At 44.1% G+C, this 23,200-nt stretch overlaps 3 protein-coding genes across 8 annotated transcripts; 2 read left to right on the forward strand and 1 right to left on the reverse strand.

The window, feature by feature from the left end:
* Positions 1–1,764: 1,764 nt before the first annotated feature.
* Positions 1,765–8,650, forward strand: slc50a1 (solute carrier family 50 member 1). Of its 2 annotated transcripts, XM_058085623.1 has the most exons (7): positions 1,765–1,990; positions 2,245–2,322; positions 2,528–2,651; positions 2,724–2,885; positions 5,283–5,297; positions 5,458–5,577; positions 5,922–8,650. In XM_058085623.1, exons 1-7 carry the CDS (start codon positions 1,923–1,925, stop codon positions 6,024–6,026), a joined length of 672 nt encoding a protein of 223 aa, XP_057941606.1. In that variant the 5' UTR covers positions 1,765–1,922; the 3' UTR covers positions 6,027–8,650. The 2 variants fall into 2 exon arrangements, with proteins under 2 accessions (XP_057941606.1, XP_057941608.1); XM_058085625.1 differs by lacking the exon at positions 5,283–5,297.
* A 6,913-nt stretch (positions 8,651–15,563) lies between these two features.
* Positions 15,564–23,154, forward strand: tmem107l (transmembrane protein 107 like). 3 transcript variants are annotated; one of them, XM_058084854.1, is made up of 9 exons: positions 15,564–15,774; positions 16,690–16,978; positions 17,527–17,863; positions 17,946–21,799; positions 21,877–21,944; positions 22,019–22,119; positions 22,386–22,482; positions 22,558–22,654; positions 22,948–23,154. In XM_058084854.1, the coding sequence occupies exons 4-8, from the start codon at positions 21,713–21,715 to the stop codon at positions 22,607–22,609; spliced, it is 405 nt and encodes a 134-aa protein (XP_057940837.1). In that variant the 5' UTR covers positions 15,564–15,774; positions 16,690–16,978; positions 17,527–17,863; positions 17,946–21,712; the 3' UTR covers positions 22,610–22,654; positions 22,948–23,154. The 3 variants fall into 3 exon arrangements, with proteins under 3 accessions (XP_057940837.1, XP_057940836.1, XP_057940835.1); XM_058084853.1 differs by lacking the exon at positions 22,558–22,654 and having other exon boundaries at positions 17,946–21,502; positions 21,701–21,799; XM_058084852.1 differs by lacking the exons at positions 15,564–15,774; positions 16,690–16,978; positions 17,527–17,863; positions 22,386–22,482 and having other exon boundaries at positions 21,178–21,799.
* Positions 15,865–21,117, reverse strand: trim46a (tripartite motif containing 46a). 3 transcript variants are annotated; one of them, XM_058084840.1, is made up of 12 exons: positions 20,967–21,117; positions 20,418–20,676; positions 19,588–19,738; positions 19,297–19,495; positions 19,086–19,232; positions 18,911–19,006; positions 18,553–18,806; positions 18,358–18,479; positions 17,967–18,296; positions 17,518–17,747; positions 17,135–17,202; positions 15,865–17,050 (listed from the first exon to the last, which is right to left on the reverse strand). In XM_058084840.1, exons 1-12 carry the CDS (start codon positions 21,024–21,026, stop codon positions 16,615–16,617), a joined length of 2,352 nt encoding a protein of 783 aa, XP_057940823.1. In that variant the 5' UTR covers positions 21,027–21,117; the 3' UTR covers positions 15,865–16,614. The 3 variants fall into 3 exon arrangements, with proteins under 3 accessions (XP_057940823.1, XP_057940822.1, XP_057940824.1); XM_058084839.1 differs by having other exon boundaries at positions 17,518–17,828; XM_058084841.1 differs by having other exon boundaries at positions 16,907–17,202; positions 17,518–17,828.
* Positions 23,155–23,200: the final 46 nt, after the last annotated feature.

Here is a 23,200-nt window from a genome sequence, read left to right on the forward strand (position 1 = left end):
AAAAATGATTTCGCCTGGGGGTTGTTCCTCTCCACCCACGGGTCATTCCCGACTTCTCTTCCCTCAACTTTCCACCACTTTCATCCCTGGCAGTTTGCTTGCTTTTCACACACTGAAAAGCAAATACCAGGATCTGGATTGGAGGATAGGATAGTGGGGGGGGGGGGTGATGAAGGAGAGTAATAGCACCCTAGCGTACGGGTGTGAAGGTGCCACTCTTGCCTCCCTGAGTTTCTCCTCTCTTTTTTTTAACTCTATACATCCTCTTTCCGAGACCAAGATGGGAATCTGCCCACATGTTGGAATGAAAGGAGACACGGCAAACACGCCGGCGTCACAGACCTCAGAAATGACTGAAAACTGTCAAAAGTGGCTATCCTCTGTAAAACCGACCAACGTATACGTTCCAAACCGGAACATAAGGACCACTTGTTTGGTTTTCCACGATCACGTCATACGTTCAGATCGCTCCGGTCTCTGGGATCTCGTGCAATGTAGCACCCGTGTCCGTGTCGTGGGTGCAGAAGCTGCCATGATGTCATCAAAATCATCTTATACACAAACACAGGAATGTGATAAACGTACCGTCATCCCTCGCCGCTTTGCACTGGACGCACAAGCATAGGTTTGAATTGTCTCACCTCCACTCTGAACCCTCGACCTCACTTCCTGTCAGCTTCCCGAGGGAACACATTTACAAAAATGTGCATGAGCCCACATTTTATTTAGGTAATGTGGCTATAGGGGTGTTATTTTATGTCTAGAGGGCTCTAATAGAGATAAAACCCGGATTTAGAACGTTATGTACGATGCTCTACCTGACTTCAAATTTTTTGCATACTCAGCTTACACATCCAGTACAAATGATCCATGTAGAAAGTCATCAGATCGATTCCAAAGTATATTTATATTCATAAACAATTTATGAAAATGAAGACGAAAGCTTTGCATCATAGATAATTACTATAATGACAGCACATTTTTAAATGAAAATACTGTACATATATCATTGCGGTCTAATGAAAAGCCATCTTTTGTGACAAAAGCTTTTTTTGTGACACAATTTTTTAAAATAACATTTTTTTTTTAACATTGGATGGTGTTATATATATGACAACATATGAAAAACATGACTAGGTAGCAATCAAAGAACATACAAAGAAAATGTGAACTTTCCAGTAGGAAAATAAGACAAAGAAACAAGATTTAAATGTCAAATAAAATGTCAAAAGGGATCTAAAACCCGAAGCAAGGAAATTACGTGTGAGACTGTTGCTAAATGTCAGATTTGAGAGGTTTATTTCTTTTTTTCCCTAAAGTGTTGTCAAGGAGACGAGGTTGTTTCATGTGAACCATGTAATATTCCATCCTGACAGCTGGTGCACACTAGAGACACGAGATATGTATTTTATTATATGAAAACAGTACTTTTATGAATAAAATTAACTTCAAACCAGCACATATTGTTAAATGACAATGCTGGATTATTTGTAACAATTGAAATCCAATTGGATCCTATTAAGCAGGTGTACCTAATGCATAAATGGCGTTTAATGTACCGTTTTTATTCTAATATGTTAATTAAGAGTTCAAATTTGAGGCTAATCACTTATTTGTGTCCTGTGTTTTCCCTCCATCAAATCAAAGGAACGCTTCCTTGATTGTAAGGTCACGTGCGTCCGATTCAGCACCGCATTGGCCCGGGTTCTTACCACGTGGTTTAACCATCAGCCAATCAGAGTTAATATCTCCGAGCAACCGCCAGCAAACACGGAAGTATGGCTGCAGACGAAGCCTGTCGTGGGGCGGATACCCACGTCAACGTTTTACCCCAAGAAGGATCTTTACTACAAGTCTCGGTTGTCATTATAAGCATACGTTGACACGCCAAGTAGCACATTTATATATTTTTTATCCCGTTTATGGAGTTACTGCAGCTACTATCATGGGCCTGCATCGTGTTTACAATCGGCATGTTCTCGACTGGATTGTAAGTGCAATCGTTTCTAAAAGTGCCTCGTGGCGTGGTAAACATTTAGTCAATGTTTTGTCTTATAACTTTAAGGAAATGTTTTAAGTGTGCGAGTTGATTTATTTGACAGATTTCAACATGTTGTAAACTCGCTGCGGTGGTTTGAGTACTCGTCAGTTGGAGCGATATTAGAGAATCAATGGCTAGTGACAGTGGACGTAATGACGTCATCACCGGAAGTGTTGTCACACGTTGTTTCTGTGTTTGTCAAGGGTCGACCTGAAGAAGATGCAATACTCCAAGAGCACTGACAATGTCCAGTTTCTGCCTTTCCTCACCACATGTATAAAGTGAGTTTTTTTTTTTACTTTACAAACATCCAGCAGCGTCCCAACCCACAGCCGCAGATACATTGCAGACCTTATTTTGTCCTTATGAGGACCCAATGAACAGAAACAACACTACATGTCAAGCGATACTGCTTTGGTGTACTCGCCTTAAAGCTTGTGATGTGAGTTGACATGTTTGTTCATTGACTGCTTTTTGTTTCCATAGCAACCTGGGATGGCTATACTACGGCATACTGAGGAGTGACGGCACGCTAATTGTGGTCAACCTCATCGGAGAGTTACTGCAGCTCCTCTACATCCTGTCCTACTTCATGTACACAAAACAGAAGGTCAGCAATACTGATGCTATCACATGCTAAGTGGTGTGTTTACATGTTACTATTAAATGGGGCGGGGTTTAGAGGCAGGTGGCATACCAAATTGTCGGAGGGGCGGCGGTGGCCACCAGCGCTTGGGTCTACTTCTCCAAGATTCTTCCGCCGGGAGACATACAGCTCAACCAGCTCGGCCTGATCTGCAGCGTGGCCACCATCGGCGTGTACCTGTCGCCGCTAACTGACCTGGTGAGAAATATTGAATGTTGACTCATGTATTTATGTATTTATTTTTTTTACATTTAGTGCTGCTGCATTTTAGTGAAGCTGCATTTTAAGCTACAAGCGATAGCCGAAAACTAGCTTGACTACTTTATAAATATATATTATATATAATATTTGGAAAGTGCCCACAGGGCATGCTGGGTATTCCAGTGTACAATATACAGTCGTCCCTCGCCGCATCTCTGCTCAAATTATGCAGCTTCACTCTAACCCTGTGAGGCGCCCAAGCGTGTTTTAATCGCCACAACAACAGGCTTTTATTGCAGGTTTGAGTAATCTCACATCAGGCGCAGTCATAATAACATAATCATAATAATAACACAGAGATCTGGGTTCCAATCTCCGTTTGGAGTTTGCATGTTCTTCCCGTTCCTGCGTGGGTTTTTGTCCGGGTACTCGGACTTCCTCCCACATTCTCATAGGTATGAATGTGAGTGTGAATGGTTGTTTGTCTCTATGTGCAGTCCAGGGTGTACCTCACCTCTCGCCCGACGTCAGCTGGGATAGGCTCCAGCATGCCCCTGCGACCTTAGTGAGTCTTAACTGCAACTGTTGTGGGTTTCATTCATTCATTCATTCATTTTCTACCGCTTTTTCCTCACAAGGGTCGCGGGGGGTGCTGGAGCCTATCCCAGCTGTCTTCGGGCGAGAGGCGGAGTACACCCTGGACTGGTGGCCAGCCAATCACAGGGCACATATAGACAAACAACCATTCACACTCACATTCATACCTATGGACAATTTGGAGTCGCTAATTAACCTAGCATGTTTTTGGAATGTGGGAGGAAACCGGAGTACCCGGAGAAAACCCACGCATGCACGGGGAGAACATGCAAACTCCACACAGAGATGTGCCGAGGGTGGGAATTGAACCCTGGTCTCCTAGCTGTGAGGTCTGCGCGCTAACCCTGTTGTGGGTTTCTTCTTTATGTATTATTTTCTGTTATTATGTCTCCTATAAAAGCTGCATGGTGGTGGAGTGGTTAGCGCACAGGCCACACAGCTAGGAGACCAAGGGTTCGATTCCACGTGTTCTCCCCGTGCTTGTGTGGGTTTTCTCCGGGTACTCCAGTTTCCTCCCACATTCCAAAAACATGCTAGGTTAATTGGCCACTCCAAATTGTCCATAGGTATGAATGTGAGTGTGAATGGTTGTTTGTCTATATGTGCCCTGTGATTGGCTGGCCACCAGTCCAGGGTGGACCCCACCTCTCGCCTTAAGACAGCTGGGATAGGCTCCAGCACCCCCTGCGACCCTCGTGAGGAAAAGCGGTAGAAAATGAATGAATGAACGAATGTCTTCTATAAAGGCTGCACGGTGGTGGAGTGGTTAGCGCACAGGCCACACAGCTAGGAGACCAAGGGTTCGATTCCACGTGTTCTCCCCGTGCTCGTGTGGGTTTTCTCCGGGTACTCTGGTTTCCTCCCACATTCCAAAAACATGCTAGGTTAATTAGCCACTCCAAATTGTCCATAGGTATGAATGTGAGTGTGAATGGTTGTTTGTCTATATGTGCCCTGTGATTGGCTGGCCACCAGTCCAGGGTGGACCCCGCCTCTCACCTGAAGACAGCTGGGATAGGCTCCAGCACCCCCTGCGACCCTCGTGAGGAAAAGCGGTAGAAAATGAATGAATGTTTCCTATAAAGGCTGCACGGTGGTGGAGTGGTTAGCGCACAGGCCACACAGCTAGGAGACCAAGGGTTCGATTCCACGTGTTCTCCCCGTGCTCGTGTGGGTTTTCTCCGGGTACTCCGGTTTCCTCCCACATTCCAAAAAACATGCTAGCTTAATTAGCCACTCCAAATTGTCCATAGGTATGAATGTGAGTGTGAATGGTTGTTTGTCTATATGTGCCCTGTGATTGGCTGGCCACCAGTCTAGGGTGGACCCCGCCTCTCGCCTTAAGACAGCTGGGATAGGCTCCAGCACTCCCTTGCGACCCTTGTGAGGATAAGCGGTAGAAAATGAATGACGGAATGATGTTTAAAGGTCACTATAGGGGTGTTACTGCATGTCTAGAGGGCTCTAATAATGTTTAAATATATTTTCGTTGTCGCATAAAGGTTTTTGTTGCTCTAAATATGAAAATATTCCATATCTTTTATACTAGTGCACACTTACAGAGCCCAGCACGCCTCGTGAATGTTTTTATATTAGTTTTAGTATGACACAGGCTGATCCTACGCCACCTCAAAGCACAACAATAAAGGTATTGTCAAGTGCAGTAGGTGTTCCAACGTGTGTGTTTATCTAGCAGAGAACAGTCAGGTGTCACGGCGCGGCCCACATTAAAGACATATCGTCTTTCCGGTTGTCTTTGTCATCCTGTTTGTCTCCTTCTCTCCATCTGTCTTGCAGCTCAGAAGCAAGCGAGTAGGTTTCCTGCCATTCTTCTCCTCCTCCTCTGCGTCTTCCTGTTATTCTCTCCCTCTGTTGGGATCCTGGCTCCTTGGAGACGGCTGCCTGTACTTGTTACTTCATGATGCGTTGGCACCCCTCAAAGCGCTGGTGTTTGTTTTTGTGTCCTTTTCAGGTGGCCATCGTGCGTAGTCGGAACGTCCAGTGCCTGTCCTTCCCTTTGACGGTGGCCACGTTCTTGACTTCCACTTCCTGGTTCTTGTACGGCCTGCAGTTGGATGACTACTACATTTTGGTATGACACACTTTTTACCCTCGTAACGTAGTCGTACGGTGGAACCCGCTAAAGTCAACAAGCCGTCCGTGCCAAGTCAACATTGACACACGTGTTCAACCGCTTTTTTTTTTTAGCTATTTCTATGCAAAATTGTTGGCATCGTCGTTATCACTTCACAGTGTGGAAGGATGATAGCAGCATAACTTACTTAAAAACTTACACAACGTTATGTCGCTTATGACGCTTATGCCGTCGTCAGTCCAAACAGCGTCGACATGAACGGGTTCCACTGTATCCGTATCCATAAGCACAGCTATCCATCCGCATTTTTATTCTTATTAATGCATGGGCGTGCGTTTCAGGTGCCAAACCTGCCTGGGATCTTCACCAGCACCATCAGGTTTTATTTGTTTTGGAGATTTGCACCCGTCACCGGGTCAGCTTCCTATAAGTCCATGCAGATATGATCGCCACTGTGTGATAAAAAATGGCCAATAGTGTCTACGTTCCATAAGGGTACATGAAATTACTTTTTTGTTATAAAACATGCCTTAAAGTGCCTTATCTTATATTGCGTACAAAGAGTATTGGGGCCACAGTGAAATACATTTTTTCCTGTTATTTATGTAAATTCAATTAGTTTTGAATAGTTATAGAAATGATAAAAAAGGTAAGTTTTGAAGTGCCAGGAAAAAAAAAAAGGTTGGGTAAGGTAAAGGTACCCAAAATTGAAAAATAATATATGTCAGAATGATACAAAAAGCCCACAAAATGGGTCAACAATGTAAAGCTGTTCTACAGCAATGGCGGTTGATTAAGTTGGTGTTCCGAGTTACTTTCTACCTCCTGTCGCCATAAGAACAGTGTCGGGAACACACCGTGGTACCCTCAGTACAACAGCATTGTAGTAGCAGTGAATACAATTGTGAGTATACACATATTTTCTTGATTAAACTAGTAAAAAACACGTGATCTGCATATGACATTAAATGCCTTTCAAAGACGATAACAAAAGCAACCGGCGTGCGGCGGCACACCCTACACGTGTACTGTGTCATGTCGGGTTGCCGACACCCACACTGAGCCGAGAAGCGACACACTTGGTTCCGTGTTGCCGTGTGAATCGACAATAGTCTGTAAAACCCTAAGTGGTTTCTCTTTGACAGTTTGACTCAGGCTACGCCAATCCATGCCAGCGTGTTTGATCACAGCATAATGTTTGAATGGAGACGCTGATAGGAAAACACAAATAGATGGGAGCTCTAATCGGGATCAAAGTTCCTTATTCATTCCGGTCATTTTGTTACCTTGAACTCAAATCTACGTTACTGAACAATTCCTTTTGTATTGGTGTTACTCCAAAATGAATTGAATTAAGGTTTGTGTTAGTCACAGGACGGAGCATAGGGTACAAGTAGGTCAACCAAATAGGACGGGGCCCACCCGGGTAATATTTTGTAGGCAAGTAACAGAACCTTAAAGTGGCATCTTAGATGAACTGGGAAATATGAATAAAAATGCTTAAAAGTCGTAATATTACTGTAGGAGTTTGTGAAACGTTAGTTGGAATTTTACGAGCATAGTGTCTTTTTTCAAGAAAAAAATTGTAATATTATTATATATTAATATAGTAATATAAATATTGTGATGCTGAGGTATGACATGACAAAATATTGTACATTCATGATGGTAATATTGACATTATTGTTACATTATTGACAAGATTCATTCATTCATTCATTTTCTACCGCTTTTCCTCACGAGGGTCGCGGGGGGTGCTGGAGCCTATCCCAGCTGTCTTCGGGCGTAAGGCGGGGTACACCCTAGACTGGTCGCCAGCCAATCACAGGGCACATATAGACAGAGAGGGCTCTGTAAGTGTGCACTGGTATAAAAGATATGGAATATTTTCATATTTAGAGCAACAAAAACCTTTATGCGACAATGAAAATATATTTAAACATTATTAGAGCCCTCTAGACATGCAGTAACACCCCTATAGTGACCTTTAAACATCATTTCGTCATTAATTTTCTACCGCTTATTCTCACAAGGGTCGCAAGGGAGGTGCTGGAGCCTATCCCAGCTGTCTTCAGGTGAGGTCCACCCTAGACTGGTGGCCAGCCAATCACAGGGCACATATAGACAAACAACCATTCACACTCACATTCATACCTATGGACAATTTGGAGTCGCCAATTAACCTAGCATGTTTTTGGAATGTGGGAGGAAACCGGAGTACCCGGAGAAAACCCACACATGCACGGGGAGAACATGCAAACTCCACACAGAGATGCCCGAGGGTGGAATTGAACCCTGGTCTGTGCGCTAACCCCTAGACCACCGTGCCGCCCTGACAAGATTCCAACTTAAAATATTCTTATGTATACAGTATATACATATTTTCACTGTGGCACTAATATTCCTTGTTGTTTGTGTTGTTTTTTTTACCATGTGGCATTTTGCGATCCACCAACACGGTCTAATCTCATCCTAATCCATTCAGTTGGACCCAGTTATTGTATTGTAATCCAAAGATTAGGTGGCGTTACGAGGCTGCTATTTTTAATATTCGGGTACTGAAGCGGTACCGGTGTGAGTGTGGAGTGTACAGTACAGAAATATTCCATATGGCTTTTTTTTTTTTTTTTTCTATGGCAATTTTGTACCATATCATACCTCTTGTGCCTGTCTTTCTTGGATCTCGGTGCATATCGGCGGAGTTAGCTCTGTTTTGGGAAAGATCCGGTCTTTTTGATATACGCGTGATGTTTTTATTATGCAGACTGTTTACATTCGCTAAATGCTATTTTTGCAAATGGACCTAGGAATGAATGGTTTGTCAATAAACGGATGAAAAAGTGCAATGTTTTTTTTTCTGTACCTAAATTAGCACTTAGAGCTCTTAGGATGACACGGCAACTACATGGACTCACATTTTATTAAATGAACCATGCCAGGTCGTAATGTTAGCATTTCATACGCTATCATGACTATTCCAGTGTAATACTGGTTTTATATTTTTTTATGCTATCATATCACTTCTGTGATGCGGATTTTATTATTTCAAGCAGCATATCATGCACTTTTATTATATTTTCTCCTGCTTTCACTGAGCCATATAATGCCATAATAGTGCCTCTTATTGTCTACAGATTAACAGGAAATTTGCATCAAAATTAATCCCGATCATTTATCCTAATTTTCGTATTTCAAGCAGCATGCCATGCACTATCGTTGCTATGTCGACATATATACGCTTTCTTCCCCCTTTTGTTGTCCAGTATGTCTTTGAGCATGTGATGCTAGCATTGCGCTACTCATCTCTGGACTGTATCCTGATTTTCCAACATCAAGCAGCATATCATGCACTTTTATTATGTTTTCTCCTGCTTTCACTGAGCCATATAATGCCATAATAGTGCCTCTTATTGTCTACAGATTAACAGGAAATTTGCATCAAAATTAATCCCGATCATTTATCCTAATTTTCATATTTCAAGCAGCATGCCATGCACTATCGTTGCTATGTCGACATATATACGCTTTCTTTCCTCTTTTGTTGTTTAGTATGTCTTTGAGCATGTGATGCTAGCATTGCGCTACTCATCTCTGGACTGTATCCTGATTTTACAAAGTCAAGCAGCATATCATGCACTTTTATTATGTTTTCTCCTGCTTTCACTGAGCCATGTGATGCCATAATAGTGTCTCTTATTGTCTACAGATTAACAGGAAATTTGCATCAAAATTAATCCTGATAATTGAATCCAAATTTTCATATTTCAAGCAGCATGCCATGCACTATCGTTGCTATGTCGACATATATACGCTTTCTTCCCTCTTTTGTTGTCCAGCATGTCTTTGAGCATGTGACGCTAGCATTGCGCTACTCATCTCTGGACTGTATCCTGATTTTACAATGTCAAGCAGCATATCATGCACTTTTATTATGTTTTCTCCTGCTTTCACTGAGCCATGTGATGCCATAATAGTGCCTCTTATTGTCTACAGATTAACAGGAAATTTGCATCAAAATTAATCCCGATCATTTATCCTAATTTTCATATTTCAAGCAGCATGCCATGCACTATCGTTGCTATGTTGACATATATACGCTTTCTTTCCTCTTTTGTTGTTTAGTATGTCTTTGAGCATGTGATGCTAGCATTGCGCTACTCATCTATTGACTGTATCCTGAATTTCCAACGTCAAGCAGCATATCATGCACTTTTATTATGTTTTCTCCTGCTTTCACTGAGCCATGTGATGCCATAATAGTTCCTCTTATTGTCTACAGATTAACAGGAAATTTGCATCAAAATTAATCCTGATAATTGAATCCAAATTTTCATATTTCAAGCAGCATGCCATGCACTATCGTTGCTATGTCGACATATATACGCTTTCTTCCCTCTTTTGTTGTCCAGCATGTCTTTGAGCATGTGACGCTAGCATTGTGCGACTCTTTGTCTCATCTATTGACTGTATCCTGATTTTACAATGTCAAACAGCATATCATGCACTTTTATTATGTTTTCTCCTGCTTTCACTGAGCCATGTGATGCCATAATAGTGCCTCTTATTGTCTACAGATTAACAGGAAATTTGCATCAAAATTAATCCCGATCATTTATCCTAATTTTTGTATTTCAAGCAGCATGCCATGCACTATCGTTGCTACGTCGACATATATACGCTTTCTTCCCCCTTTGGTTGTTTAGTATGTCTTTGAGCATGTGATGCTAGCATTGCGCTACTCATCTCTGGACTGTATCCTGATTTTACAATGTCAAGCAGCATATCATGCACTTTTATTATGTTTTCTCCTGCTTTCACTGAGCCATGTGATGCCAGAATAGTGCCTCTTATTGTCTACAGATTAACAGGAAATTTGCATCAAAATTAATCCTGATAATTGAATCCAAATTTTCATATTTCAAGCAGCATGCCATGCACTATCGTTGCTACGTCGACATATATACGCTTTCTTCCCCCTTTTGTTGTTTAGTATGTCTTTGAGCATGTGATGCTAGCATTGCGCTACTCATCTCTGGACTGTATCCTGATTTTACAATGTCAAGCAGCATATCATGCACTTTTATTATGTTTTCTCCTGCTTTCACTGAGCCATGTGATGCCATAATAGTGTCTCTTATTGTCTACAGATTAACAGGAAATTTGCATCAAAATTAATCCCGATCATTTATCCTAATTTTCGTATTTCAAGCAGCATGCCATGCACTATCGTTGCTATGTCGACATATATACGTTTTCTTCCCCCTTTTGTTGTCCAGCATGTCTTTGAGCATGTGATGCTAGCATTGTGCGACTCTTTGTCTCATCTATTGACTGTATCCTGATTTTACAATGTCAAGCAGCATATCATGCACTTTTATTATGTTTTCTCCTGCTTTCACTGAGCCATGTGATGCCATAATAGTGCCTCTTATTGTCTACAGATTAACAGGAAATTTGCATCAAAATTAATCCTGATAATTGAATCCAAATTTTCATATTTCAAGCAGCATGCCATGCACTATCGTTGCTATGTCGACATATATACGCTTTCTTTCCTCTTTTGTTGTTTAGTATGTCTTTGAGCATGTGATGCTAGCATTGCGCTACTCATCTATTGACTGTATCCTGAATTTCCAACGTCAAGCAGCATATCATGCATTATCGCAACTCTTCCATCTACTGTTTTTTCTGCTACTTTGCTGTCTTTGTAGCCATCTTGGTATGCTACGTATTGCATATCATGCACTTGACTGTTTCATAAGGATGTGCAGATGTACCTAATATTGTGACTGTGTGTGTGTGTGCGTGTGTGTGTGTGTCTGCAGCGGACAAAAGCTCGTTTGACGGTGCAGCGGTGCGAATGAGCTTGTTTGTGTGCGTGAGTGTGTTGATTCAGAGAGGCCAGTGGTGGGAAAGGCCACGCCAGAGGTTCTCATCCCGTCCCCGTATGTGTGTGTGTGTGTGTGTGTGTGTGTGCGTGTTACACAAGTCCCTTCCTGAGCTCAAACAGCCAACCAGCCCTGACACAACACACAGAAAGACACAACACAGCATTGTGCTGCTAAGTGAGTGTTGTAGAGCAGGCGACGAGTGGAGGTGGGAAACAAACGTGGTTAAAAGGGTCGACTCGACATGTGAGCGGAAGACGGGGGAGGAGGGACGCTTGTGGGGGGGGGGGGTCAATGAATCATGGGCAGACATTTAAATGGTGTTATTGTTTTTGTTTCATTTCATGATGAATGAAACAAGCCACGGATTGAACGGCAATCACACGTTTACATGAAGTTAATATCACGCCATCATTTGGATCAAAGAAATCATAACTTTTCTGGGAAATTGCCACTTTATTATTGTAAAATTTGGTATTTTATCTGCATTTTTTTTCAATTTTTTTCAGAATATTAGGACACTGCATAAAATTACATAATTATTTTGTCATAATAATTTATTGATATTACCTTATTCTTGTGAAATAACTTTCCAGCTTTATTCTTGGAATATGGCATCATTTTTTCTCTTATATATGTATATATTGTATTTTTATTTCTTTCGTATAATTGCTTTTTCTCATATTTTAACTGTGTATTAATGAATGAATGTTGTATTTTAATGTATCTTTTACTCTTTTTACTTGCTTTTATTCAACTCCATTCTTCCGTAAAGTGTTTTTACGTGTATTTTGAAAATACAAATAAAATGTATTATTATTATTATTAAATTGAACTAAATATACTATACTATAATACTATAATAATAATAAATACTATAATAATACTATAAATGTATAAATGGAACAATATATAGACCATGTAAGATTGTTCAAATAAATCTAATAATTAGTAGCAATACTTGGAATTCCCATTCCAGTCCATAAAATATGAGCTCAGGTAGTATTTGTACAAGTGTAGTAGTATTATTTACTTTATCACCCCATTAATAAGCCAATGATATCCATGCTTTTATAACGCAGGAAACACAAGGCTAGTCGGTGGCGCGTGTGCTCGTGGAGTCAGGGTGAAAGGTGGTGCTGCACGGGGGGGGCCGGGGGGGGGGGGGGGGGGGGTCAATCAGCTGAACAATAAGTTGAACTTCCAAACAGGATCCCCTTGAGTTTCCTGCCTCCTCCGACTACACACATGAGCTGACTCTTGTACTTTTCAAGTCCTGGTGCAGGTTTTTTCCACGCTAGCGTCTCCGCACGGAGGTGTCGTACATCTTCCACAACATCACGACTTGTTAAAGCATCTTCCTGCGGGAAAATGCGGCGGCCTCGTTAGTGCCGTCAACCCTTTCCCGTTTAAATTAGCATAAAAAAATGTAAAACATTTTGCGACACTTTCATGCAATTGACTTGGACCTTTGACTGGTCGCGTATGCTAACACCTACTTGGTTAATTGCATTGATTATATTGCACTGAGCAGCCAGAACAATGCATTAGCAGCTGTGGCTGTAGGCAACCTACTCGTGTAATGCTTTAAAACACCAGCTCTATCCACCTCTGCATGCGCTTTAAAGTGTCGTTGTTACACCTGCTGTACTGTAATCGGCGCCTTTAACGCTCCATACTGCTATTGATGCTGTGTTGTGGTTAAACTTTCTCATGCTCTCCCGATTATGGGTTAGTTTTCATATTTTGGAAGATACAGAAATAAAATAAATAATCATTTACAGGCATCAAAACGGCTAAATGAACTGAAATAAGGCATTCAGAAGACTCATTGAAAGGCGTTGCGATGATGTGTAGTATCCTACACTGGTCACTAGGTGTCACTAATGTTGCTGTGGCGTTCTATTGGTGATTGGATGTCACTTCATGTTTGGAAATATGAGTGTAAAGGTGAATATAGGGGTGTTATTTCATGTCTAGAGGGCTCTAGTAATGTTAGAGCATATCTAGGCAGTTGTGTACTGTACTGAGTGGATTTAAACATACAGTATCTGCTGCTGTGATGAGGGAGGGCGGGGCCTAAGTGGGTTTATCCAGGTGGGCCGAAATATCCGCCGGCTTTTTTCCCCCCTCAGGCAAAATGAGGCAGAAAAAAACGTTTACAGCGTTGTGATTTTTAAAGATGCACCCGCACTTTTTTTTTTTTTTTTGCAGGTGTTATTTACTTCCTGCATGCAGAAGCTCCTGCACAACACACACACACACACCAACACACACCAACACACACACCTCACCTTACAGAAAAATGTGACCCTTCAGCTTCTTCCAGCAAAGAGATAAACAGGCTTCACTCCCTCCTTCCTGGCGTCTCCTCTGGGTTTTAGAGCTTCCACGAGGTTTTACCTCCTCTTCTTCTCCTCCTCCGACTACTCCCACCCCGGCCTTTCCCCAGCGCAGGCGGCGGAGTGGCGTGGTGGCGTGGTGGACAGGCGTTCATTAAGCTGTCAGAGCAGGACGGGCCTCACGGGCTGCTGTAAATTGAAATCATGGTGTCACGCACCGCTCGGCGTTAGAGGGCAGGCCGCGCCCAGCGCTTGACAACAACTCAATAAAGTAGCTGTCACTTTAAGCACTTGCAGTGCAGCCTTATGCTTGTGTGCTTTATGGAGAGTTCATGTTTTTCCACAGCTTAGCTACTCCTGCCTGCCTCGACACGCTGCAGCCCTGTGGCCAAGCTCTCTCACTCTGTGTGTGTGTGTGTGTGTGTGTGTGTGTGTGTGTGTGTGTGTGTGTGTGTGTGCAGGAACAGACAAAAACATTTTGTTTGTCTGACTTTGTCTAATAGACTTTGTATACTGTATTTGCCCAGCTACCCAGCATACCTTGAGGGTTATCAATGAGTTTAAATGGCGGTGTTTAGTGTGCAAGCATGCATTTCGATACCCACATGGTCCACGTGTTACTTGTTGTTTTTGGTTGCACCGTGAGCAAGGGAGTTGTTGTTGGGTTTGACATTTTTTATGGGCATTTGGCTTAGTTGCCAGGTGGTTTGAGAGTGTGACCCCGGTAAATAGCAGGGGTCTTCCTCCCTCGTTTATCACGGTTAGTTGGTCGCAAACTCAAATGTGATAAGTGAATTTCTAGTAGTTTTCAATATGAATATATGAAATACTTTGGTAGTTACGGCATAGAAAACCTGTTTACTGTCTTCTAAATATAGTTTTTAACATCATTAGAACCCTAAAGACATGAAATAACACCCCTATATTCACTTTTACCTTCGTATTGGTCAAGATACAATATATAATCAGAGGAAAAAAAAGACAAATAAGACAGCAGACTCATACCTTAGCAGTTCCTTGTTGTGATTTTACAAGAGTGTACTTCCTGCTATTGTCTCAATATAATGGTGTCTCATATTGTTTCATATTACACAATATAGTAGACATATTAGGAGTCTACCTTCCCCATTACAGTCCTACATTCACAATTCCAATGCTTCTTCTGCCTTGTATTTGTATTTTACAAACAAAGCAAGTGAAGTTAAGTGTGTATGGGTGTGTGTGGGGGGGAGTGTCAAAGACCACCATGTTATGCAAAAGCCCAGAAAAAAACAGTACAGACGTGTCTGTGCTTGCAGAGTGCACATAACACGGTGTGCAAATTATTCTAATATTTTTTTAATTGCTTTTTAGTTACATCAAATGCCACAAAACCTGATTGGATGTATTCGACTCAATAAAACAATAAATTCTATTAAGTGTGCTTGTATTTTTTTTACAGTGACGCAATGTCGCCCTCTAGTGGTGTGTTTGTAGCACAACAATACATTAGGCTCAATATATTTTGCATGTGTACGGATAAGACTAACATTATATTGATGCCGCGAATAAAATCTATAAATAAACGTTACGATAAATAAAAAGTAAGGATAAAATTATAATTTTACATTAATTTGCTCAATTTTACGAGCACATAGCCATATATTTTATTTAATTACTACTTCGTTATTGTAAGACTAGGAATTTTTTGTTGTTGTTTGGGTTTGACACGGACATTTGAAAAGGTGACGCACCGGAGTTCAGAGTTCACGAATATGGCTGCCTGTGTGCACGTGCGAGTCAAAAGTTTAGAGACACGTTGTCATTCAATAACACGACAAAGTGCGTCTAAACTTTGTGGTATGTAACATTCTCTGTTTGGTATCGTTTAAGTTAAATCAATTTGACATCTGGATCATTTAAGCGTCGGCTGCTTCTCGCCAAAACATTCATTTCATCGTCGCTTGAGGGCACAAACATATCAGGTAACAATGAAAAACACACCCACACCATGCTAGCAGCAGACAACATGTCACAAATTATCATTAATAGTTTTATTTTTTTCAAGAGGTGACTTAAATTAAAAAAAAAGAAGCAAAGTCTACAATATTTGCTACACTTGTCGTCATTCCACCGCTGCTGTTATGTAAATAAAAACGTCTACTTTGCTCACATTCACTAGAAAATACTTGAATACAATCATTTCAGTATTACAATATAGACAATCTCCTGTCAGACTCCCCATTTGGCACCCCAGCACGATGGATACGGGTAGTAAATGTCGTAAAAGTCATAAAATGATGATTATTGTGGTTGTCATGGTAATGCCTCTGACACATTATTTCATACACACACACACAAAAACATTCAAGTGGATGTGCAATAATAACAATAACCCTTTTTTTTTTAGTTTTACAATCAAACAGTGACTCCAAAGAGAAACATAACATAAACAATCACTTTTCTTACATGTGGTCATTTCTCTTCCTGGTTTAAATTAGCTGTAAACTCAGAGCAACGGTACATGTGTGCTGCTTTTATAGTCGTATTACATGCGATGTTTCCATTGCCGCTGCATAGTAACGTTTTATTCAGACACAATGTCAACAAAGGGGATAAAAAGCCAGTGGAGATGACCGTAAATGCTCCAATTAGCGCCTTTTGTAGTCGCCGTGTGCCTGGTCTACAAATACAAATAACCACCAGTGTCTGTGATTAGTGCCGGGTCACAAAAATATCAACAGCTACGGCTGTAGGCAACCTCCTTCACGTTGCAATGGAAACAAGCGTCAAAATACTAGATGAGATGTGTTCTACATGGTAGTTTACTGACTTATCTTCGCTCTGGATTTGACTCTCCGCGGCGGCTCCTCCTCCTCCACGCTCCGACTGGCCACCAGATCCTGCAGCTGGAGGGCCCCGCCGCCGATGAAGCAGAAAGCGGGACACACGGGAGCCGAGCAGTCCACGTGGCCCTCCCACAGCACGCGTAAGGAGTGGGCGTCGTAGAAGGCCACGCGGCCCTCCTCGCAGTCCAGACACACGCCCAGCCTGGGCGGCAGAGGCGCGGTGTACGGGTGCGCGGGCTTCGTGTGGGCGCCGCTGTTGGAACGGAGACTTCCCACGCTCTTGCTGTCCCCCAGGCTGTGCGGGTGTCCTCGGGGGAGGAGGATCTTCCCCATGCCGATGGTGAGGAAGCAGAAAGCGGGCGAGTCCTGGCCGTCCTCTGCCTCGCTGTCATGGCCGCTGTCGGGGTCGTACCTAAACAAGACGACATTTGGTCAGGTCTGACGCTGGAGACTATCCCAGGAGGCGGTGTGGACCTGGACCGGTCTGAGATGGTACCGTGGACTGGTCATGTCCTGAGGCTGATGGAACCACTCTTGGAGCTTCACCTCCTGGCCTACTCCGACCTTCAGGAACCAAGCAAAACACATCCTGTCATTTTCAGGATCTTTGATTTGTGTTTTTATAGCAAGAACGCAAAACAGGCAAAGAGCTCCTGTCATATAGAGGATCTTTGACACTTTTTGCAGTAGATACCGAAGTACAGCAGAGTGCTGTTTTTGCAACAGCAGACAACTCCTGTTCTATAGAGGATCTTTGGCTGAAAAACTGCAGAGTTTCTTTAAAAACAGCACAGTGCTCCTGTCATATAGAAGATCTTTGACATAAGTCCATGCCTCCTGTCACATAGAGGATCTTTGATTCGTGTTTTTTTGCATCACCTTGACCAGGTATGAGCCGGGCTCCACCGAGCACGCCCAGTAGTGTCTGCCCTGCGAGACGGCCAGGTCGGCCACCAGGAGGTCGGAGGTCAGGTGACAAGACGTGAGCGTGCGGTCGGCCACCTTCAGCAGGGAGAGCCCCGGCACGCTGCGGGCGTACGTTTGACCTTTGCCCAGCGCCAGCCTGTCGGAGTGCAAACCCCAGCGAGAGTCCAGCGAGAAGGACAAGACTGGCGGAGGAAGGAGGACACAAGGAGGCAAGAAGACCGGGGAGAGGGAAGGAGCGGAGGACGCAGGGTTAGATTGTGACGCTGGGCCAAGGAGGAGGAATGTGGAGAAAGTACACGTGAGTTTCAAACAAATACTACTACTTCTACCCCATTAATAATAACAAATATTCTATCTGTATTTACTGCTGGTGGGATTAGAACAGATATGTGGAATCTCACCAGGAGCTGGAGGTGTGTGGAGATAGACCTCCTCGCTGTAGTCCCCAAATCCGGCCTTATTGCAGCCCCTGACCCTCAGCACGTAAACGCTGTCTATCTGCAGCTGGTCCACCACGGCGCTGGTCCCCCGCACTTCGTCCAGACGTCTCCACGCCGTGGAAGCATCGGGGGATCGAGCGCCGCCCCACGTGGCTCCGGCCGCTCCCGTGCGCCTTTGGAACTCCACGGAGAAGTGCCAAGCCGGCGCCGAGTCCTGAGGGAGTCGCCAGCACAGGAAGAGCTGGTCGTAGGCCAGCGTCTTCTGCGTGTCGATGACCGGGGCCAGTGGAGCTACGAGACACATGGACATGATGATCGTCTCACCTGATCAGGTGTCCGTCAAGTCACCTACCAGGGATGAATTCCAAGCCGCTAATGAGCCTCGTCTCCTTCGTTGCGTCCAAGTGGAAGTGTCGGAATGAAGGATCGGCCGACAAGGAGAAACCCTGCAGGCTCGCCACGGCCTTCACCAACCTGCTCCGGGGGAAACGCCCATTCAGAGACAACGCAATTCCAGAAAACGACCCGTACGAGCAACCAAAGCCACCTGTTGTGCGTGACCCGAGCGGCCTGCACGAAACACGGCTGGTCGTTCTCCTTGAGGAGCTCGTGGGTGTAGGACATCAGACCGGCCTGCTCCAGCATGTCCCGCCTGGCCGACGCCTGAGCAGACAGGGCCTCCTCCCTCCTGTTGCGGGACGCCTCCAGGGCCACGGTCAGGGAGCCCTGACGCTCGGCAATGGACGCGCCCAATTCCTGCATGCAGCGAGTCAGCTGGTGGAGAGCTACAGCGCCGTTAGCCTGCACGCACAACAAAACAAAGGTATAAATGGTGTATATGAGGTACATGAAATATGGACGTTATGTGGCCGAAGTGATGCATTCAATTCATTAGGGTCCCTAACCTCTGTTTGCTTAATAGCAGCCTCCAGCTGCATGATCTGACTCTGGATGTTCTCCTGATTGGCCAGGACGTAGTTGACTTCCTTGGTCAGCTGATCCTGAAGGAGAAGGACAAGAGAAGGTGTTCTGTTTATGGCGTCTTTATCGTGCGGCTGCACCGTGGGGCGTTCGAGGCACCTTCAGGGCCTGGTAGGCTTGTGTTATTGGCAGCACTTTGTGGCCCTGGTGGACGCGGCGCGGCTTACACAGCGAGCACAGCGACCTCTGGCAGCTGCAGCAGTACCACTGCAGTCTCTCCTGCTCGTGCTCCGTGCACGTTAGCACCTTCGGGGGGGGGCACAGAAGACGAATGAATGAGAAGAGATGAGAGAGAAAGAAACAGACCAACCTTTGGGCGAAAGTTGTTGGTGGGGAGAATGTGCTCGTGCTGGGCCCGGGGGGTCCCCCAGGGGTGGTAGAGCTTGAAACATTCGTTGCAGAAGTTGGCCTTGCAGTCAGCGCAGCCCTTGGTGGCCTCCAGACACTGCGGAGGCTTACAGAAAGCACACATGATGGCGACGCTGCCCAGACTCAGCGTGTGCCTGAACCTGCGTGACGGTGAAGCGGGGGGGGGGCGGCGAGGTTAAGGTCGGACGCAAACGGACTTCCGAGGATGGATGGAGGATGTCGTGGTGTTTACCTTTCTACGATACGCTCCAGGGTGAGGTTGCGGGGGCAGTCTGTCAGGCCCCTCTCGCCCAGCTCCACGTCCTCGTGACAGGAAGGACACGGGAACAGCATGGGGGGAGGGGCTGCGTCTTTACGTCGTCGCCCTGGGTAAGTGCTGCAAGCTGGGGAGGGACGGGATGAAGGGAAATAACATAGGAAATCAGTCGTAGCCTAGCTTTTTATTTGGGATTATTCTTCTTACTTGTGCGTATGTCTCACCGAACACCACATTACTGACACCTAGTGGCCAATGTAGAATACTACATACTTTCAACGCATCTTCCGAATGCCTCGTATCTGTATTTTTGCAAATATAACACCATCAACTATTTTCCCTTCAATGCGTAGCCTCCTCCACGCAACACGGCGAGGTGACTTTTCACTTCCTGGTTGCTGTGCAGCGTGCATTTCAATTGGACAGATGCAGGCCGAGTTCTTAGAAAAAGCACTCCTGCCACCTTGTGGTCGTTTTCTTGTGTTACAACTGCATCAAACGTGCATACTTCGATTGTAGCGTTGCATTATACCCTCGCAAAAGAAAAAAAACGTGAAAATTTTGACGCGTGACGTGTCGCGGGATTACTGGATAATAATTTGGCACCGACTATACCCGAGCACCTTTGCTCTGTTCATTCAAATTGCACTGTTCGATGTTGTAGTTACCAAACTGGGCAATGTAGGCGATCTTCCCTATGCTGCTCACAGCCGCTAGGGGGCATGGTTTAGCATGGTATGACATGTTATAATGTATTTACTTGGCATACAGACACAAACGTATGCCCGCATGCTATTCCCCCCTACCGGTTCGAAGCAGTCGGTCCAAGTGGTCCGGCGTCCTGGGCGCTGGTCTCCGCGGCTGTCGCGGTGAGCGGCTGTTGGGCGTGGAGGCGGGCGATTGCGGCTCCGGGGGCAGGTCGGGAGGAGGGTAGCCTCTTTGTACCAGGACGTCGGCCGCGCACAGCAGACACACGCTGTGCTGGCACGGCAGCAGGATGGGCTGCTTGACCGTGTCGTCACACACGGGGCACCGCAGTTCTTGCTCCATGCTCTTCATGTTGGCCTGGAAGCACAACGTCACTAAAATGACCAATTGTTTCTGAAGACATCTGAGGATGTTCTTTCGTCTTAACGCAGCATCCCGTTTCTATGACAACGTCCATCATCTCTGCATGCCGGTAAAAGCACGGAAAAGACGCTTCCATCCAGCCTGGTTGACATTTAAACAGCCTTGAGTGACATTTCACCCAATAAACCATCTAGTTAGCTAACAACAATACTGTGGCATCCCATAATGTAACGATAAACGTGTATTTATGGCACAAAAATGGCACGTATGAGTGTTATACTCACGCTAATACGAAGCAAAGCGTCCATGATTGATGTGAAGGTTTTTAATTCCGTGTCTGCCATGCCTAAACGAAAGAAAACCGGCACCCGAGCCCTTTTCCTCCGATTTATATCGATGTAGGCCTGCACACAAGCCCACTGACGTGCTACTGTTAGCATACACACACATAGGATGTATGCTGGAGAGAAAGGGAACATGGGAAATAAATGGGGGGGGGGGCTGTAATGATTTTTAAAATCGTTGTTATCAAATTGAAAAAATGTTTTCTTCGTGGTGTTATTTTTTGTTAATTTTTTTCGTTTTTTTTCACAATTCGTATAAATAAATACAAATATCCCTTGGCCTAGTTTTTCAATTTGCCACTAGATGGCAGCATAGTAAAACGCATAACAGCTAGTCCCCCCTTGATTGTTGTTCGGTCGGAACTTTTAAACGTTGAGGAGTTTCGCCCGGATGTCAATGAAGAGCGCACCGGCTCCATTGTTGTTGTAGCAACCAAACACTTTGTAGCAGAAGTAGCAGTTTCCGGTGGCGATAAGTGAGTTTCATTGTCTCTTTATGAGTCGATTTAGTATATAATTGTGATGTGTGTTGTTTATAAAAGTTAATTTAATCGAAAATGTCGACTTACGTTCAATAAATGATTTGCAGTCGCGTGTTTTCAGTTGTTCCGGCGCTACTGATCACCACCAGTGGGGCAAACGGTATTTTTAGTTCTATTTTAATTTTTGAATAGCTGTAAATTAGCATGTCGGCGATTAGCAGCCTGGTGCCTGCACGATTCCTGACCATCATTGCTCATCTTGTTATTGTCATCACTATCTTCTGGACGAGGGTGAGTAAACTATTCTTATGAACTCAAGAGACCACATCAGATCCAATCCATCATGTGTGTCCCTGTTTGTTTCATAGGAGCATAATGTAAAGGCCTGCCTGCCTTTGGAGTTCACACAAGAGCAATACGAGAGCGAAGATTTCAAGTAAAGGACAAATAGAATCCAAGCACAAGTGTCACTTCACACAGTAAATATGTCTATTTTTTTTGGTCTTTCAGGTTGGTGGTAGCACTATCGATCACACTCGGATTGTTTGTCATCGAGTTAGCGGGGTTCTTCTCAGGAGTGTCCATGTTCAATGGCAGCCAAGGCCTCCTGTGTATCCTTTATGTTGGTCTTTCAGCGACGATCTGTCCATGTTGTAATGTATGACACATTTAATAACTGAGTAGTGCGGACAACATTTTAAACCTCATGCAAAGGTAGATAAAGCCGCAATTTAAGCTACTTCAAACGCAGATACTGCCATCTTGTGGAGTTAATACAGATAACATCAGAAAGTTGCCTACAGCCACAGACCAGGCAACTATAAAAGACTCTTTGTTGAACTGAATAGAGGCTATAATTCCATGACTCCCACAATAGCAACAGGAGCCCATGCTAGCGGTGCAGTGGCTCTGCTATTCTTTCTATTTGAGCGTTGGGAGTGCGCCATCTACTGGTGGATTCTTGCCTTCTGCAGGTTAGTTTTCGAAAAGTTGTTTTCTTGTTTGGGTGTCATTTTTTTTTATTTTTCCCTGACACACGCGTCACCCAGCACTGGCTGTCCACTGCAGCGCGTCCGTCTCCTTGGCTCATTTTGTCTTTGAGAAGTGGGAATGCTGGACTTACTGGGTTATTTTTGCCCCGTGCAGGTTTGTGCATGTGTGTTGAAATGAAATATTAATTTGTCCAAACCTTTTCAGTAAGGGCTGCATACAAAGACATGGTGGCCACTTTTGATACATTTTTTACATTAAAGATCTTAAGTTTCCTGAACCAAGTAAGATTTTATCTCTGCTATAACTTACGAAGCATATTAGCACAATATCTAAAATATAAACAATAAATTAATTGTATGTTTGGAATATGCCGTGACCCACGACCCGGACACCGCTGCGTCAAAGTGTTCCTGTAACTTCCATCTTTCATCTCTTGTCTCTTCTAGTCTGCTACCTGCCTTGGTGGAGGTTGTACTGTTTATCGCCGTTTTCGGACTGAAGAAGAAGCCGTTGTGAGAGACTGCACTGCATGGTACGGGACTATAATGGAGAAAAGGCATTTATGGTATGGATGATGGTGTTTAAGTGGACTCTAGAGGGGCAAGTGTGTCATTGTGAATAATGTTAAATGCTAAATAAATGTTTCTTACATTTGTCTTATTGTTTTTATTGTTTCAGCATTGCTACAGGGAAGATTAG

Source organism: Doryrhamphus excisus, chromosome 10, assembly GCF_030265055.1.
Source record: "Doryrhamphus excisus isolate RoL2022-K1 chromosome 10, RoL_Dexc_1.0, whole genome shotgun sequence".
Taxonomy (NCBI): domain Eukaryota; kingdom Metazoa; phylum Chordata; class Actinopteri; order Syngnathiformes; family Syngnathidae; genus Doryrhamphus; species Doryrhamphus excisus.